We start from the raw sequence: 21,113 nt of genomic DNA, 5'->3' as shown, positions 1-21,113 counted from the left end.
AGTTTAAAACTTTTTTAACTCTTATTTTACCTCCTTTGGTGACTGCTGATTCCTGATGGTATGTTCTCTATTTGTTTCATCTTGATTCAAGACAACTGCCAACTCACATATCCCCTTGTACAACACTAGTATTTCTCTTGACATGGATGATTTGTTGTTACTTGGAATTTTCAGGATGAATAAGAGCTAAATAATGCCTCTGATATGACTCAAAATTAGTGAAGGAATAGTGCCTTCTGTCCCCATATAAAGAAGGGAAGAAAGACCAACAGAAAGTTTACTCAACTGACTTGTCTCTTTACATTCAACATTTCTTCCCCTAAACTTAAACTCCAGAATTCTGTTCCTGGATTTATCATTGTTTTAAATCTGTTTTCTCTGGTGTTTATGATGCTTCTCTGACTTACACATAAACAGAACAATTTCTAGACTATTTTGGTCTCTCTAATTCCTATCAGTTTGGCATTTCAATGTTCACTTAAATTTCTGGGGCATGCCTCAGATGCTTCACAAGTTTGCATGCAGATTATTTAAAGATTATAAAATATTCCTAAGATTTTACTTTTTCCATACTAAACCTAAATGGAAGGTGGGTTTTATCCTCAAAATAACAAAAAGGTTTATAAATAAGAAAATATAAGATGCCAAAAAGGCCAGCAGGTCTGAAGTTCAGTCTATTCTGTCACTTGCACATCTGTAGAATATATTCAGCAACACAGAGCCACAATAGAACATACTGGAAAAATTGGTATGAATCAAAACTAGATTCCTAACAACTAACTGTTCAAAGACGGAGTGAACAGAATCATAATTTCTTCAGCAGGTGTCCATTACACAGAAAATTACTGAAATAATGAACATTTCAGAGATGTTATTTAAGTAGCAGTAAATAGATCCAATACATAGGTGAATCTGTATTTGATAATACTAGGTACCTCTTTAATCCAAGATATTCCACTAAACTTTATTTCTTAAAATTCCTTTCCGTGTGCTTGAATTATAGTACTGGACACAACTTTCCCAGTGCAATGATTTAACATATGTTATTAACACAGATAAAAACAGTACCAAACTTAAGACCTACCTGAGAAAAAATAAAAATATATCCACATCAATGAAAAAAAGATAAATTCTTGTTCAAAATGAAGTTTAAATAAATATTTCCCTGAGAAATAAGTCAGTAGAACCACCTTACAATATTAAGTAGAATTATTGTGCAGTACTCACAGTCTTTGTGTGACACCATTTTCATTCCCATCTATCCTGAAATCTAATGCTGGATCTTCACTTCATTTCCTTGGAAAAAATCACTGCACTCAGTGTGTACTCAGTTCTTGCTGAATCCCCTTCTGTGGATTCTAGGAGCCAAGCTACAACCAAGCTAATACCTGTAGTTGGCTTTTAGTCTTGCAGCTGAAGTTTTGTACTTAGTAAAAAGCAGCTGACCTGGAAAACACTTAAGTGATTGGAATTTCCAAGCCAATATGCAAACCCATATTCCACAAGGGTAAATCAATATTTGTTTTGTCTGTTGCATGGTATGGAATCTTTTCCTCCTCTTTTAGCAATCTCAGCAATTAGCCCTCTCACTTTAAAAGAATCAACCCCACTTGCTAGTATAAGCCTTCCACTACTAGGACTTCATTCTCTAAACACAGAGATTTTAAACATATTTAAAACCTTTTTTTTTTATAAAATAATGTGCTGTGTACAGTACTGTTGTTGTTGTTGAACATATAGAAGGCACCACTAAAGACAAATTTATCATATGAAAATATACAACTATTTATAAAGTAACAACTGTTTTCTTTTTGGAAAATACAATAAAATCCATAAACTTTGACAAAATATATATTGTACCTGCTTGAGAAAATTAAAATAAAGGTAAATTTTAGCACTGTAGAGAAAGGAACAGTGTATGGGATGTTTCCTATGCTATAGCAGCAACTAAGATTAATGAACAGAGAACAAGTGGTTGACATATCACCTACCCATGGGAGTTCCAACGCCATAACCTTTGGAGTCTATCAGGCCTCCAATCTGTGTTAGGTTACAGTTCCTCTGTGTGACAAACTCAATGGTTGTCGACTCCATTAGAAATGCGTAATCAGAGGTAAGCACGCGTTGGATGCCTTCTTCATTACTTTTGACAAGTACTGACTGCCTTCTGCTGCTCATGAAGGCCCACATCTTGTCATAAGTGGAGATTTTGGATTTCTGAAAGACAAATATTAAATGCAATATGAGTAAGAATAATAGGCTTCTACGAGTGAAAGCAAGCTCTCAATTTGCACATTGCTCTCCTCTTGGACTTTACCACATCAGGTTTTACCAAGGCAATTTTCTAAGGATATCCATGTCTTTCATCTCATTTGTACTTCTCATCTTCTCCATTTAAAAACAAACAACTGGACAGATTGTCCAATGGGAAATATCTATTGTTGATGTGGTTTTTATTGTTTATATGTTTTTATGCAGGAAGAAGGCCTACAAGTACTTCAGGTCAGTGGAAAACTATTAAGTATTTCACTCTAGCAAAGATAATAAACAATGTTGTTAAGTTTTGTAGGAGAATCTGGCATTCTGGCACAAGTGAAATTTTGCTCTTATTTCAATCACTGAGCTGAACAGTTCTGAAAACCTAATGCACAGCATAGCAATCTGAAGTAATCAAACAGCTCACAGATGGCAGTATATGGAGAAAACACTTGTGAATGAGAGGTCAGATAACATTTTATCTAACTTACATGAGAAAAATACTTGGAGAAAGATTTTAGGTGAGAGATAATATCACTGTCAGGTCATAGTAAGGCTAGCTTGCCTTACAGAAATGGACTACTGGAAGTCCTAAAAATTAATATGTGTTTTCTGATATAATATTTTCACAATACAAAGAACTGTTGTGGTAGGAAGGGAGTCAGTAATTTGGGACAAAGGAGTCAGTAGTTTGGAAGAAACTGATGCTGTGAAACTACAGAGGAGTTGCTTCCTTTTTTCACCTGAGTTGGTTTAAAAAGAAGGTAATTACCTTCTCTCATTTTTGTAAAACACAGTGCTTAAGAGATTATAATGACTGGATAAACTGAAGTTATTAGAAATACTGAACATTTTATACCCATCTGTTTAATAACACTGCAAACTCAAAATGTATCAGAAAATGTTCTGTAATATTAAATTTTGCCTTGTAAAAAAAATTAGAAATACCATACTAGTAAACACTAGTACTATCAAACTCTCTAAGATGTCTTTCCTCTTTTGATGTCACCCTTAAACATATTTCTGCCATTAGGTCTGGAAGAAATTGAAAATATAAATAATATAATATAAATAGAAAAACTACAAACATTTCTGAAGTTCAGATGATTGACATCCAGAAATTCTGACCCAAAAGAAAATTAACAGTGTATGTGGAATGAAAATAGCATTTATTTAGAAAAAAGAGATTACTCTGTCCCCCTTCTGAAATACAATCCAATAGTTCTTTCACTATGTCTGGGGACAGAAATCAAGCATTTGAGCTAAGTCTAGTGTCAATGCTAACAAAACTGAAGACTTTTAGGGCTCTGAATTTTGCACTGTTATTGTACTGAACATAATCTGGGCCTGATTGCAAAAGATTTTAGTAACAATGAAAAAGGAAAGCATGTCTCTTCAGAATATTCTGTGAACACATAGAATAGAGGCAACCAAACAGATAGGGTCTCTCCTCATAGTGTTTGTTTTTTGGTTTTTTTTTAAAATCAAATAACTCTTGCAAGCATTTAATATTGTGTTGTAGCATAATATACTTCAAGAAATGCATATCAACTCTGTAGGAATTGAAGCTAATGTATAATGCAGCTAGGGTGGAAATAAATGTTTTTCAATATTTGCAAAATTTTACCAAGAACCATTATTTAATTCTTTTATCATACAGTCTTTACCCCAGTAAATTTTTAAACTGCTATAAATAATCTGAGCAATATATAGCATTGGCAGAGAAAAAAATTTTAGCAATTGGTTAGATGCACGTTGTTGACACATGTTGGGGGGCAGGAAGGAAAAGCCAAATGAGATGCAACCAAAAAAAAAAAAAAAAAAAGGAACTGTAATACATATGTTACGTTTTTTTCTATTTTTGTTAAGAAAAAAATAAGCTCCAGGATGAAAAAATATTAGCAAGGGGAATTGTTGCTTTCTACTCAATCATCAGAACATGTGAAAAAAAATACAATATCCTTTAAAGGACAGAGTGTTTATATTATGATGACTGATTTAATCAGCTAGGATGAACCCACTGCTACTATTGAAAAGAAGAGAAAAAAAGTTGTCAACAAAATCAGAGAAAGCTCCTGCACTGGAATAATTAAAATGAAATGAAAACATTAAAACAGTCTACACATGATTAATAAAGAGAACACAAAACCTAGACTACCAGGGCACATGGCTCACCACTGTAAAGTTGTCAAGGATGATAGAAAGTGCACAAAAGTGAATGCTTTTGCACTACTTTCTTCCACCTCTAGAAGCTGAAATTATGCCAGGGAATAAGGCCATTCTAATTTTGAACTCTGTGTTTGGGGTTTTTTTAACGCACAAGACATTTTTTTTTCCAATCTTAAATTAAAAAACCTTCTTTATTTGATTTAGGAAAATATAACCACAAATAGTAATCCTGTGTTTGCCAAAATACTCAGCAGACTCATTGATGAAAATCAAGAAGTCAGAACAATGAAAAGCATCAGGGGCCCATTTGACATTGGATTAAAGATAATGACACTCCAACATGTTTCCTGTGGTTATGACTGTATCATTCATACTGTTAGAAGCAGATGCTACAATTTACATTATCTTTCCACCGTCTTTCACTGTGTGCAAATCAATTTGGTTAATCAATCTATATACTCCATCAATGAAGTGTGTTATTTTATCTGGGTTAGTTCACAATATTGTTTCATCTAACTGGAAATCCCTGACGGGAAATCCAACCTAACTTGAAATCAACCAGAAATGATATTTGCATAAGATAACTTGTGATGACATGATTTACCATGCTTGTGCTCCCTCAGGAATGCTGAAGACATAAGAAAGCTGCCTATGCCTTGAATTTCACTGGAAGAAAAAAGAGAACTATCTAATAGGAAAGCTGGAAATGAAAAGATTAAGCAAATCTCGAAACTCATCTCAGCATCGAACTGATGCATAAAAGTTAGCTCTCACAGTGACATTCAGAGGATACTGTCAGTGTCATACTCAGCATTCATGAATTAAACATCATTGGAAGATAACTGTGCTTGTCAGGGACCACAAATGGAACCGTGGCAAAAGCTCTAAGTTAGTCATAGTCTAATGCTATGTATAAATTTGAGTCTGGAAACAGAATGAGTCATTGTCAGTAATGTGTTACTTACTGCTCCATCCTGGAGCACTGGCTTGGAAAGAAATATCTGAGCAGCGGGACTGGACCACAAGGTTAGAAAAATATCAGAATGTTGAAAATATGACAGAATAAACAAGGATCAAAGTACATGGAAGCAGACTTCATAATACAAGTCAAGAGCAGATAAATGCATAGTAAAAACGTGCCAAGCTAATTCTGACATTTCTCTATGAAGGAAAAATTACAGATCCATTAATGGAGATTTTTATTTTAATGATAGCTTACAACTTCTTTCCTGGCTTCTAAAAGCATTTAGCTACCACAGAAAATGCTTCAGCTTTGCTTTCACCCATGCTATATTTCAGCTCAAAAGAGTCTGTAGTAACTAAGGAAAGATTGAGGGTAATTAAGATTAAATTTTGAGAAAAAAATAAAAAAAGTCAGCAACCCAGTATGGATATATTTTATGAAAGCATTCTCCACCACGTGAGAATTAAATCATCACAATCATTATGTGAGGGAAAAACCCCACAGATTCCCAATCCTACTACAATATTTTTTATTTAAGAGTGTGAGTATAACAGCTTTGTGACTTTTGTTTTCTTGAGCATTGCATTCTTAGTGGACACAAGTCACTTTGCTTAAAGTTGATTCATGGATTTTTTTTAAAGCTAAAGGAACTATGCCCATTCATGCTGATCTTATGTAATGGGCAAACTATGAAATATCACTTCTGAATGACTTTACCAAGCTCATCACTTACACATTTGCACTGACAAAAAGAATGACATACGAAGAGAGATTTCAAAAAAACCAATATATATGAGCCTTATCAAGGTGTTGAAAATGGTCTCTCAAAACATCTTTGATGACTACTTGGAAGGACAAGCACTGGACAGATGGCGCAGCTGCAGGTAGAGAAATGGCAAAGAAAGTCACGATTAACATCTCAAACCAGATTAGCATTTTGTCAAGATTTGACTACCTCAAAGATCAGTCCTAGACCTGATACTACTCAGTATCTTTACAAGCAGTTGGGAAAATGGTACTGAAAGCACCCTCATCAAGTTTGTAGATGACATGAAACAGAGAGGAGAGGTAGAAATATTGAAAGAAAGAGCTACGATGCAGATAGGTCACAAAAGGCTTGGAAATTAGTATAACAAGAAATGTATGAGATTTAAGAAAGATAAATTCAAAGTCTGTGCTGGGAAAAAGTAACCCCAAGCATCCATATTGGTTGGGAATTGGCTGGTGGGAGTGAATCTTGGCTGAAAAGGATTTATGGTGCCAAGATAGCTAGCAGAACATAACTAAGCAGCCCATCTCTGCAGCAGGAAAGCAGACTGCAGGCAGTATCAGCAGACTATAGCCAAATCCAGAACAAGGGAAGTGATTAATCCACAATACTTGGCATTTTTCAAGCCACACAAAGACCGCTCTGCTCAGTTCTTGTTCTCTGAGTTCAAAGAAATTGTAAAATTAGACAGGGCCCGCCAAAGTGATCAGAAGATTAGAGATCTTAACTTACATAGAAAAATTTATATAAAATGGTGTTTTTCCTAGAATGGAAGGCTTACAGAGAATCTAATCACCTTCTTCCATTATCTAAAGAGAATGTTAGAGAAAAGCTGAAGGTACTCTCTTCGTTAGGATGTGCGGGGACAGCATAAGAGGCAAGGCACAGTATTGTTAATGGGAAATTCTCTGAGAATTTAAGGAAAAAATTCTTCACGGTGAAAAAAACTAAGTACTGGAACATGTGGCTCAGAGAAGTCAAAGAATCAGCTTACTGGAAATATTTGAGACAGCTTAATGTAATTCTGAATAAATAAATCTAGCACCAGACCCCCTGAATAAGTTAATCTCACACTATTGTTTCAACTAGAAAAGCAGATCTCCTCTAGTAAGAGTAAGAGAAAGGGACCTCTAGAGATCCCTTCCAACTTTGAGTTCTCATTGATTTCTTTGATTCTTTATCAGCATGACCTTATGTATAGTAATTCATGAGTTTCTGGAGACTTCAAATTTTGACCTTGAGCAATTTCAAGAAAACAAAACAAAACATATAATTTCTGGTTTTGGGGGGAAAAAAAAAGGTGGAAACAAAAGAAACAAACCAAACAAACCTCAAAAGCATTGTGAATTTATCTGGTTCATACACCAAGCCAAAAGCAAACACATCATTATCCAGAGGAGTGTGTTTTCCTGTCATTTTTTTCCCTCTTCATTCCTCTGAAACTCTAGTGGACTCACCCCAATTGTTTCATACATGACCCTTTGGAAATCCTGAACAAAAGTGGAGGAATCCAAACTTAACTCTTCATGTAGTAAGTTATTTTATTCATTCCTTATCCTTCTTTGTAAGTTTGACATTTTGTTTTGGCATATGACCTAAATCTACATAGCTGTGAAATAAACTAGAAAATGCAGTTCTGATGTTCTTAACAATGGCAAAAGCACTAATGTAGCTCAAGATTTTTTCTAAACATAAGAAGGTTAGATGTCAAATTTAGGTGAAAGAAATATTATAGTAAATCCTCTTACTGTTTATAGATGTTCTAAAACATCTGGGATATGTCTCCAGTATTTCAGGCCACAGAAGATTAGTACCATTAATAGAGAGATCAACAAAGTTGATTAATGGAATTCATTTCAAATCATAGTGTGACAAGCTTAAAACTGAGAGAACAAACAGCCTAAGTTATCCTGTAATTCTCCTGAAGAATTATAAATACAGCAAAACTCAAAGACAAGGCTATCCAGAAGAATTTTAACAGTAGAATAAATGAAAATAAATTGTACAGAGACATAAATACACTGTTCACCTGCCTGTAGTCTCACCAAATGGAAATTTGTAAAGGCTGATTGCTACTGTTCAAATATCTATCAATGATGATGTCTTTCCTCCATTGTGTACTTCATATACTTTATTGTTTCTGTAATGAATATCTGTGTACACTGATCCACCTTTCCCAGTTCTTAATGTGTAACTGAATTCTTTGGAAGAGGTACTGTTTTCTCCAAACAACTCATTGTTTCTGAAGTGGACAACAACAATCCATTACTGGGACTTCTGAACTAAGCAGTAATAAAAGGATATAAGTAATATAAGGAAATAATGATATACAAAGGAATCAGAATAAAAGATGACACTTATTATTAATTTTTAGCTTTACACACTTAATTTTTAGCTTTCACTAACCACTATCACATCTTGTTGAAGATTGTTTTAAATAGTACATTTAAATTTGTTTTAATGTCCAAAACAATTTCTAGTTTCTCATAAGTCTAATTCTACACTCCAAAAGTACTTTGTTGAGGCAACTAAAGCATTATGATTACTGATTTTGACATAGCTGAGTTATGTGTAAAATGCAATTTGATCTTAATTGCATATCTGCGCCTGATGCCTCCACAGGATAATACCATGCCATGCATAGTCCAGACTTAAATCAGCTTAGCTGTCCTCTATCACCGAACAGATAAACTTAATTCTAGTGGGCTTCTGTGTATCATCTAATTTTTTGAACAGTTTAGCAAGTAGTTATAAATATCAATCTCTTTAATACAATATTCTTTATTTGATTGTCTCCTAGAACTGTTAGACTAGCTTCTTCTAAGTCATCACAGAAAAAGGCGAAAGAAACTCTTTTTTCTTCCTGGTCTATTCGCTATAACCTCAGAGTACTATTTTTCTACTTTTTTTTTTCCCCCTATTTTTTCAGAACCACTGAGGCCTGAAAACCCCTAAGTGAACCAGACAATTTAGATTTTGTTATGTCAGCATAAAAACAATAAAAGTAATGCACACAGCGTTCTCTCCTCCATAATGGCAGTTTTTATGGTCCATAGAGCACAAATGAAAAGAGGAAAGGTGTTTCTGCCAAGAATAGAGCTACAAGGAATGAAAAATGTAGTGCTCAGAGAAAGACATTTTCACTCTTGCCCTGATTGTGCTGACTTTTTGTTTTAAAACAAAGATTTTGAACAATTGTTAAATATTTCAAGTAACCTATGGTTAGAAAACCCCAAACTTTAATGCTATTGAAATAAGTTTTTGCTATCAGCTTTGACCTGGAAATAGGTAAAGACTTCATAGCTCCAAAATTACTAGTGGACTTCAGAAGAATTTCTTGCCTTTTATACCAGAATGATATATAGTTCTCCACTGAATAATAACCAACGTCACAAGAGCTCTTCTTGTAAAATACTGTGGAAGATGACAAGTGTCATATATCTCACACTTCTGCAGGTTTCTACCTTTATAAGTAGGAATAAGAATGTAATAAAACTTAGTCTGTTTCTAAAGCATATCCTATACTCTCTATGTTTGTAAAGATAAACTTATTTCTGCTCACTCTGCCTGTTCTGAGATACAAACTGCATGTACAGAACTCCACACTTCATTTGCACTGTATCTGAAAACAATCTCATTTTCCGAAAGCACTGCCTGCATAGTTTTATCTTTGGAACTGTGCACGAAGGTCACAAATACTACTTTAAATATTACCTCTAATAGACCAAGAATTGTCACAATGCCACATTTTAACAAATGTATTCTCACAGCATTGATACCTGTATGAGAGATATTTGTGCAGTATTCAAAGCACAATTAATATGTGCTCTGCTTAAAATATTGTTGCTGTTGAGATTTGATATAAACTTATTTGGCAACATTAGAAGCCAAACATAGCATTTAATTGGTCAAAGATCTCTCTGAATGAGCAGAATAGATAGAAAGCCCATTGATTGTTATTGGTCACTTTTTTCCCAGAAAAAAAACATATTAAAAATAAATACTGTTTCATTGTCTTCACAGGTTCCAAAAACTTAATGGAATGTCCACTGTCATTTTTTTCCTAAAAACACCACTCAAGCAGTAGAATTAGCATTAACTGTTGCTTGTAATGATAGTCATCTAAATGAGCCTTGTTGCACAGACAGATTGCTGGGGTTTTTTCTCCCAATAAGTTCACCTATCAGTTCTGTTGATAAACATAAAAAAACTCTTGACATCCAAAATGGACAATAACTTTAGTATTTCTTCACAAAACAGCTCATGTAAAATATTTGCATTCTATACATTAGCATAAGCCACCACTGAGGTATTTTGCAGTGGGATTTGGGTTTAGCATTCTGTACTTTCTTATTACACAAAGTAAATTACCAACCACATTGGACCATATGTGCTAACAGCTGAGTCTTTCTCTGTACTTTTCTGACCTTGGTGCCTAGAAAATTTGAGTTAATTCAGGCAAACAGGATTGATGCCATATGTGGTTTTTATCAAAGGTGTAGAGGAGTGGTGGGATACTGATCAGAAGAATTTTTTGTTAGCAGATCTGTCAGATCTTAGAATAATTCTGGCAGTTTTATCTTTAAACACCTTTAGTTTCCTAAACAACAAACTTGAGAAGATAAGCAACATAACAGTTAAGGAGCTGCTTCTCTCCAACAATAAAAGTAATTTTAAAGAAATAATCTAAAAGATCTGGAATTAAAAGATATAATAAAAGACAGAGGAACTTTTTAGCCAGACTAGTTCTTGATGAATACATCATGAATAATCCATCTACACACCTAAATGAATTTACATGTTTACTGTTAGTGATTTATACAGAAAATACAAACAGTAGAGTTATAAGATGTAGTTTTGAGTACTTTTTAGTACTGATATATAGAGCCTCTAACCAACTTACCAGAAATTGATGGAGAAAATTGCATTGCTGATAAAACCATACAACATATCAAAAGTTAGAGTAAAATACATTTAATGTGTTTACTTGCACCCTGCAATTTGGACATCTCTAATAAGTGAGTCCAGGCAGTACAAATGTAGTTCTACAGAGAAAGGGATATAGTATAGCCTTAGAACACTAAGTTCTACAAAAGCTCTACTTTATTTATAACTGGGAAGAGGCAGAACAAGTGTATGGCAGAACTGGGGGGGAAAAAAAATCACTTTCCAGCATTATTAACTTCTCTATTTGAATTATTTTCAGAATTATTGTTCAAAATTAGTAGCAATAAAGTAACTGAAAACTTCCAATGAATGAAAATGTGAAAACAAATTACCAGCTTGTTTGACTACCCAGTGATTTAAATCAGTCATGTTAATGTTAAATAATACACCAACACTCAGCCATAGATTATTCTAAGATTTCTCCAGTTAATCCTGTGCCAATTACTTAATTATTGCTCATACCGATGCCTGAATATATAACTGAAATGTGTAGAACCAGTCTTGGGGGAAAAATAAAACATCATTTTGAGTAGCAGTCTCATGTGTGATCTTCACTGAACATTGATATATTTATAGTTGCATATTGTAAAAGCAATAACACTTTATGCATTTTGGGGACAGAGCAGAATTTTTTATCAATAATGTAGCATTTCAAACATGGCTTGAAATAATTACTCTATGGCCTCTGACATCCAAGTTCCGAAACACAGTCAAGAGAAGAAACAGATATTTGAAAGGTACTGATGTGGACTAGTGGAAATCTATGTGCCATCAGAAAAAAAAATGTGTGGGCTGGTGTGTGATAACTCCTAGAAAATTTACTGTTAATGATCATAAGGGAATTGGAACTAGATGATCTTTAATGTTCTTCTAGCCCAAATCATGCAATAATTCTATGATGATCCAGCAGCCAAGGGTTCTAGACATTTCCTTCATGGAATTGCTGGGTGTAGCTGTGCCTCATTCTGTTTCCTCTGTCAAACTGTTCAGTAAATTGATCAATTGGACAGAAAAGTAATTCTGCTATTCATCTAGTAAGCAGCTAATGGGAAACACAATTTCTAATGTAGTTTGAGAATCCATTAAGTTGAATTTAGCTAAATTTATATTATTATCTCTGCTAATCTGTTTACGAAAACAAGCCAGCCTTTGCAGGATGCTACCAAATTATCTTGCTGAGCAGTTTCCAATAATAATAACAACTTGGACTACAGTGTTTGACATAGTTCCTTATTTTGTTTAATTGAAATATTTGAGAAAATTCCATTCTAGGGAATTTTATGGAAACTAACTTATGAGCAACCATTTTAGAAACTTTCAATAAACAATAAGTAAATATGTATTAAATTTCAATTTTAAAAGCTAACAACTTTAGTGGTGACTGACTTAATGCTTTGCTGTTCATATGTATTATATAAGACTGAAAAAAATGGCAATGAAACCAAAAATAGAGTGAAAGCACAGAAAACTCATTTAATTCTTTCTGTATTCTACACCATACTACTTATCCCACTACATCTAGATCCCATATAGTTTGACAAAAATTAACAGCTGCACAGCTAGTGTTTGTGATTGTATTTTAGTACACAACTGATTCCACTGTGAATGTGTTATCATGACTATATTATTTTGTATGACCCTTTGGTTGACCCCTTCACTACTCACAGATAGGGTTAAAGAGATAACCTATGAGTTTGAAAGCCATTGAGTGTTTAGCAACATCACAAATATGATTTCCTTGCATATACCATGAAAAAAAGCAGAAAAAGCAGCAAAACAAAACTAATACAAACAATTTCAAACAAAACAAAGTAGATGAAATTGCTCGGGCAAGTAAGGAAATAGTTTCATATTTATCTTGAATATCAGTTATCTGCTGAGTTTGTTTAAAATGTTTTAATTAACATAAAAGGTTTTTCTAATGAGCACCTGGACCAGCAGTTGGACAGACATACCCTTAGTTCATTTTAAAATAAATAAATAGCTGCAGATAAGTGAAAGACATTTTCTGTCAATTAGTAAATTAATAAGGAAAAGTGACTTGTTTTAAGGTGTAAAGCTCCATAAACAATTTTGAACTTGTCATAAGGCCTGAATCAACTTTTACAGTTTCATCTTAGCAATAGCTAACTTCAGTAGAATATATCAACACTGAGCAATCAATGTCATTTCTCAAAGGGACAGGTATTTTAATCTTATTAATTTCCATGTGTATTCTTATAATTTGATTCTTGTTTATGTTTATATGACATAGTTGCATTGAACCTTTCTGGAAGGTGACAGCTTACTGAAGATCTCTGGGAAAAGTTTATTCATGTTCATCATGACAGATATGATAGCATCTGTCAATTAGCCCATGCTTTCTATTCAGATCATGACAGTATTTGCCATTATGCTATGATTTTTTTTCTAGAAAATATATTCTATAGCTAACTTTATCCCTTGCAGTGTTTTTACTTTAAATACAAAACATAAGAAGGCAATTACTATGTCTAAAGAAACACCAAACAAAAAAATTATATACAAGCCACAATCACATAATTATAATATTTTCTTTACATTCTAATTACTCCCTATTTGATTTCATCATTTTGAGGAAATTTGTAAGAATATTTGTAAAATATTTCTAATATTTTTGAGAATAAAGAAATCCCACTAACTTGCTTATTTGCTCTACTTACTCTAGGGATGCCAAACCATACAGCATGATATTTCTGCTTGTTTTTCTATTTGTTTGTTATCAACTATTATACTTATGGGACTTATAGGAGTGTGAAAATTCATGAGTTGAGACAAAAACAGTTTAGCAGGTAAAGCAGAAGGTGTGTACACAAGCCAAGAACAAGGAACTCATTCACCACTCCCAATGGGCAGGCAGGTGTTCAGCCATCCCCAAAAAAACAGAGTTCCATCATGTGGAATTCCCATTACTTGGGATGACAAACACCATCACTGCAAACATCCTGCCTCTGCTTCCTTCTTCTCCCCCCAGCTTTATATGCAGAGCATGATGCCATATGCTGTGGAATATCCCTCTAGTCTGTTGGGGTCAGCCGTCCTTGCTCTGTCCCCTCCCAGTTGTTTCTGCACCCCCAGCCTATTCACTGGTGGTGTAGGATGAAAAGCAGAAAAGGCCTTTGCTCAGAAAAGGCCTTTTTGTTACTGCTCAGCAGTAACAAAAACGTTCCTGTGTTATCAATGCTATTTTTATCTCAAACCTAAAACATAGTCCCATACCAGCTACTGCAAAGAAAAATAATACTATCCCAACCAAAACCAGCACAAAGGCATAGCCTTTTAAAAAATGTCTAGCATGTGTTAAAGACAGCTAAAAATTTGAAATGGCTCATCTATTCCAATAGGAGTAGTGCTGACACTGAAGCTGGTAGGGGAAGGGAGACCCAAATTGTTATGTTTTATTAATGCAATCACTGTTTCCTTCCTTAATACAGTTTAGTAAATTTCTTCCAAGAAAGGCCATTCTATCAAATGGGCATAGAACACGCAGGGAAAATAAAACTATGGAGGCTCACACCTCTTCTGTGAGAGAATGGCCCATATACCAGTGTCCCAGATTATCACAGGAGTCCTCGAATCACAGAACTGTTGTGGTTGGAAGGAATCTCTGGAGCTAATTTATCCCAAAATCCAGGTCCAAGGAAACTCTGGTAGAACAGGTTGTCTAGGACATTGTCTAAGGTTTGAAAATTTCTGAGGACAAATACCCCACAGTTCCTCTGGACAACATGCTCCAGTGCTTGACCCTCACAGTAAACTACTTAAATGAAGGTGTTAATATTTTAATTTTTTATCCACTGTCTGGTCTTCTTTCACTGAAAACCACCAAGCAAAGTCTGGCTCCATAATTTTTACTTCCTCCTATCACATATTTATTAATATAAGTTTACATTCCCTACATGCAACTTTTCTTTGTTCCAGGCTAAACAAACCCTGCTCTCTCAACCTCTCTTCTAATGATGGATATTTTAATTCACCAGGGGTTTGACATTTTCTTTTTTTTTGACCTACATGAGGTTCCTGCCTGCCCATTTCACCAGCCTGTTAAGGCTCCTCTGAAAGTCAGCACAACACTGGCCTGTTAACTACACCTCTCGGTTTTGTATCATCTGTAAACTTGCTGAGATATTACCATCCAGACCATAAGTGAATCTGTATGGGACCTGATACCCCCATGAGAGCACAACTGTCTATAACTGACCTCCAGTTGGACTTCAAGCTGTTCATAACAACCCTCTGAGCCTGCCAGTCCAACCAGATTTTAGTCCTACTCACTCTCCACTTAATATAGTCCATACTAAATTAGATAGATACCTTTAAACAATGATGGACTAGAAAAGCTGTTCTGGTGTTGTCTTGGTGTTGAACTCTCCCTCCTGGTCTTGATCTCCCTTTTATAGTCTAGTAGAGGTATTCAAATAGCCTGTAAAAGTCCCTTTATACTACTTATCATGATGTTTTGTAGACAAAGTGGATTTCTGCTCCACTGAAGGGTCATAGAATCATAAAATCATGAAATATATTGCATTGGAAAGGACCACAAAGATCATTGAAGTCCAGCTCCTGGTCTCGCTCAAGACTGCCGTGACGCACACCATGTGCCTAAGAGCATTGTCCAAATACTTCTTGAATTCTGTCAGGTTCAGTGCTGCGACCACTCCCTTAGGAAACCACTTACAGTGCCCAACCTTCACCCTTTGGGTGAAGATTTACCTAATATCCATCCTAAACCTCCCCTCACACAGCTTCAGGCCATTCTTTTGGGTTCTGTCACTGGCACCCAAAGAGAAGAGATCAGTGCCTGCCTCTCAACTTCCCTTCATTGAGGAAGTTGAACTGAAATGAGGTGTACCCTCAGTCTCCTTTTTCAGGCTGCACAAGCCAAATTACCTCAGTCTCTCCTGATACCATCTTTTTTATATAACCATTTTGTCTATATCTTCAAGTCCAAAAAGTTAAAATTTATCTCCATTTCCCTCTATTACGCCACTGTTTTCTCTGCTAGGTACAATGACGGATTTAGACTCTACTTCTTCTTATTTTAATTCTACCTCTTCTGCTGTTTACAAATGTTATATTGCTAACATTTTGAAAAGACAAAACAGCAACCCTGCTGTCTCTAATACAGGAGTAAAAGTAAATAATTTAAAAACCTTTTATTTTTCTGTAATAGTAAAATCAGGCTTAGTTCAGTTCCTTTGTTCAAAACTGAGTTTTCATAATTCTGTCTGATCTTTTGCTGTAATTTTTCTTAACTCCCTTCCAACTTATAAGACAAAAAACCTCATTGTTATATCAATATTCAAGTCTGGAGTGCTTGTCTTAAAAACATTTACTGAAAATTCATTAAAACTTTCCCACTGTGCCTTATCAATCTGAACCTATTTTGTGATCTTTATGCCTCACTTTAAAATTTTCAATCAGTTTTAAATCACTAGCTTAGTTGGCTTTTTTTCCATTTGCCTGCACCAAAATGCTCCTTGTTCGCCTCAACTCTTTTGACCCTCACTGCTGTACAGTATGATTAATGCCTAGAGAAGAGATATGTTAAATGTTTGCTTCGACCAGCTTATTTTTTAACTTTCAGGGTTTTTTTTATTCCCTTTGAGTCTTTTTTTGTTATGTATGAATTTACTTCAGACTGGAAGCTGACAAGAGGCTTAAGGCAATCTTATTTTCTCCCCCTTTAAACAGGCTTTATCTAAGCAATACCAAATGCCATAGCTGCAGTGCAGTACCTTTTCTTCTTGATTGCAGGGCAGACTATTTGCTTGAAATTTCAAATGATGGAGAAGGAACTAATACAAGCTCATGCACACATTTACTTGTCTTTGGGATCAACCTTTTGAACTACTTGAAGACAATGATTAAGCTATTTCTTACTGTCTACCCAGCTCTCTTAGACCAATTTACGGGTTATAAGTTAGGCTACTTCTTCAGTTTTATCATCCATTAGAACAAATACGTAATGCTTGGAGAGACAATAAAACTAGCAAAGCACACACATCAATGGATATAAAATACACCAGCTCACTGAAACCATCTTATTTTTCAAAAATCCTGCCTAAGCATTGTGCAAGTTTATACTTCATTTTTATTTACTTCTGTGGATTCTAATAATCCCTCAGAAACTGAAATTAAAACTATTGTCCTTTTAATACTTGTGTCTAAATAAATTAATTTATAATTGTTTTTCTGATGTCTCAGGATCTTGATTTTCCGAGAGAAAATTAAACTTCCAAACATTTCCAGAAATTTTTTCCCTTTAAAATTACTGTTCAAAAAAAAGAGGAATACATGTTGCATATTTTAAACATTGTATATAATGCACGCAATGTGAAAAGTTTGTGTAGACACTCAAAAATGAAATTTCTATAAGTATTCTAAATCTGTGATGAATTGTGTATGGTGGACAATTTTATTTTCCAATTATGGAACATGAAAAACATACAACTATGTCAGAGATCTTTAACAGAACTCCAGACTGAGCTGACTAGTTTGGAATGAAGTCCAAACAGTGGTTACAAATAAACATCTGTGAGAAACAGTGAGAAATAAAAGACATATTTTTTGTGAACACTCAAATATAATATTCATAAATATTATGAACCCTATGAGATCACACTCAAAGGTAAAATTTCTGCTAGTCCTTCTGGAATATGCTTACCTACTTGACTAATGACATTCAGTATATTTCTATACTATACCAAATGTTTCATTAATTAATTAAAAAGTCTTATTCAATAAAGAAAATAATTAATATTAGGAAACTGATATTAGCAAATTATGTCATAGAATCACAGAATTATAGAAGAATTTAGGTTAAAATAAATATATCTTCGAAGGCACATCTAGTTCAGCCATGATTGTAACACTTCCAGGTCTACAACAAAACTATATGACTAGCTTGAAATTCATGACTCCATGGTGCAAATTGGTTAAAATGTTATAATGGGTTGATAAAAGGCTTCATATTGACTCGTGGAAAGGCTTGGGTTGGAAGGGGCCTTCTAAGAATGTCTAGTCCAAACCTCCTGCCCTGAATAGGGACTCCTTTCACTAGATCAGTTCGCCCAAAAGTCTAACCAACCTTGCTTTGAACTCACTGCTACTCTCTTCTAAGCAAAGTAACAACTTATGTTATCTGAACAGTCAAAGAAGAAAGACTACTCTGAAGTAGTAATGTCCATCTGCCTAAGTCCGTATAGATTTGGAAGGGATGTTTTTTTCTGTAAGAATCTACCACATTTTTTCTGAAGCATCCTTGGTGTTAATGTCTACAAATGGAAAGTGCTTTCTAAGTTATGAAGTTGATGTCTTCAGCTTGGATAACACTTAATGGATTTTTTTTTCTGTAGTATTTGAACTCTCAAAGGTTCTTAGAGAAAAATCAATCTGGTCAACATTTCTGTTAAAACACCCCCTGAACTGAAAAATATATGACTTGTCTAAAGATGTCTTAATGATATTTTTTTGTTTTCTTTTTTTTTTTTTGCTTGTTTGATTTGAAGGGTGAGATGTAACTCAATAATTTTTAAAATAAATTTAAGCTTAATATTTTAAGCCAAAATTTATTTATATAAATAAATAAACTAACAAACTAATAAACTAATAAATAAAATAAATAGATGCTATGAAGCTATATTTATGTCGTATTTCAATCTGCCTGAACAGAATATTTTGTTTGGCTTGCATTTTCTCCTAAATATTCCATTGATGACAATTAAGATTTTGCCTCTGTCAGAAATCCAGTGTGAGGAACATATTTTGAAATCTAAAATATTTTTTCAGGGAAAAAAAAATAACACATTAAAGTGACAATCAATATGATGTTTTCATACATAGTCTCTAAAATCCTTTCTGATGATCCAAGACAAAGCTTTACTCCTATCTTTAAAACATTACTTATTTTCAGAATGTCACTAACATTAAATGAAAATCCTCATTTTCCCTTTCTTTATGTCTCCCTGCCAACACTCCAACTTTATACTCACTAGTAGAGATACTTGACCCCCATAATTGCTATTTTTTCCTATCAAAGAAGAGATAAAGTCTAAAATAGTTTTAAAGAGAGCAAAAAATCATAGACAAACTCACTGAATTTGGATATTAAGCACTTTTCTTTATGATGGCATTCCTTCCTTCATTGCATTACTCCTACCAACTCCCAGATCCCTAATTTAGTCAATCCTTAACCCTTTGGAGCAGTATATCAGTCCATGTATCTTTATACAGAGATATAGATACACCCCTTGCTGTGTGGTTTTGTGTGTTTATACATAAAATTACCATATTTCTGCATGGTTTTATTTTTATAATGTATTTCTTACAGATAGTAGATTTAAGTGAATTTAAGTAACTAGATAGTGAATTTAAGTAGACTAGATAATTATGTTTAACAAATAGTCTACATCACAGCTTCTCTAAAGCCCTCTATATTTTATGAAAGAGTTAAGGAAAGTTTGGTATTTTGGACCTTGGAAAGCATAACAAAAACTTTTAGTAGAAGATACCTCAGCAGTGCAATATAATTCTTAAAATTTGATGGATACTAATTCCAGTGAATCTCTACAATATCGATACTTACATTCAAAGATTATCAGAAATATTCTGTCTGCTACATCAAACTAGCCAAATCACTTTTTGTCCATTTATATTTCTACCCACTTCTCAAAAGTATGTAGGAATTAGTATCTCCTTATATATCTGCAGTGATCTGCAAGAGAGAGGTCATATGGAAGGGTTTAAACTATCTCCTTTGAAAAGTCTTTAGAGGAAAACTCCTTGTTATCCTTTCAAATACATGACCTGTGGCTAGAAAGCTATAGGTGTTCTGACTAGATCAAGATGCAATCTATTCTGGAAAAAATACTGATATAGCACAATTTTTCTTCAAGGAAGAGAATTTAAAATTTCCTTTTATCTTAAGTTAACATGATGAGCTAAATGGTGGAAAGGGAGAGCCAATAAGGAATATGATGATATTCCACAACAGCAAACACTCAGGACCAATTTACTTGTATTAAAATAAAGAGGATATTTCTTTTGTTCTTGATAAAACTTAAGAGCCTATTTCATTGCTTATAAATAATTTATAAATATTTATAGAATGCTATAAATTTAATTTGGTTATAAAAGTAAGGTTACACAGGTGAAGTTCTCATTCGCATGTGCAATTTGAGCCTTACTCTAACAAAAAAAAGAAATTCTCTTTGTTTATCTGTGTTCATAAACATCTTCCCTGTTGCCTACCACTCTCATATTATAAAATATAAGCTTCTTGATTTTTTCTCAGGATTTTTGAGACTGGTCAAACATGACAGAAAAGCAGAGAGACATCAAGACAGAACAAATACACTACTCTTGAGACACTAATAATTTCAATAGAGCTATTTCATTCAAGACCAGATAAGGATAAGAAGCTACAACCTTGTACCTGTATTACAAGAATTCTTATCCTGAGAAATGTCAAATGACTTAATTTACATTATTCTATCATTCTCAAAACAATAATTGTTATTAAGTAAATAGTTTTCATCACCATTCTCACTTTGGTTTTTTCCATATTCCAGTAAAGGGGATTGTATGGGAAAGGAAAGCAGTAACCATTTCTGGTGTCTGAAGAAATTTTTTCGTTAGACCTGTTGCTAATACCACATAATTAATATTTGCTGGAGAACTTTGTTGCTAATGGCAGCTGCTATCAGAAAAGTATATACAGTATACATTTAATGACTACCCAAAAATGAGAAGACACCTACTGTACAGTGTGACCTTGAGTCACTAAGAAATAACTCACTAGAAATAAGCTGGACAAGTCTGCTCACCAATACCAAGCTTTGTGGAGCAAAAGATGGAAGAGGAAAGGCAGTTCAGTGATCCGATAGAACAAATACTGAAGAAGGTGCACTTTAAACAGTTTCCAAGGTAACTACCTCTGTGGCTGGAATCTATAAATAGGGGTACAAACAGGGTTTTAACTATGATACT

At 34.1% G+C, this 21,113-nt stretch overlaps 1 protein-coding gene across 1 annotated transcript in view; it reads right to left on the bottom strand.

Moving 5' to 3' along the window:
• The window catches only part of GRIK2 (glutamate ionotropic receptor kainate type subunit 2), a 345,339-nt gene that overhangs the window by 32,971 nt on the left and 291,255 nt on the right, over window positions 1-21,113 (bottom strand). The window contains exon 14 of the mRNA XM_041478054.1: window positions 1,992-2,217. Coding sequence (XP_041333988.1) covers window positions 1,992-2,217 — 226 coding nt within the window. The remainder of the gene's footprint in view (window positions 1-1,991; window positions 2,218-21,113) is intronic.

Source organism: Pyrgilauda ruficollis, unplaced genomic scaffold, assembly GCF_017590135.1.
Source record: "Pyrgilauda ruficollis isolate IOZ18807 unplaced genomic scaffold, ASM1759013v1 scaffold43, whole genome shotgun sequence".
NCBI lineage: Eukaryota > Metazoa > Chordata > Aves > Passeriformes > Passeridae > Pyrgilauda > Pyrgilauda ruficollis.
Note: the sequence above shows the minus strand (reverse complement) of the source record. Positions and strands in the feature narration are given on the sequence as shown.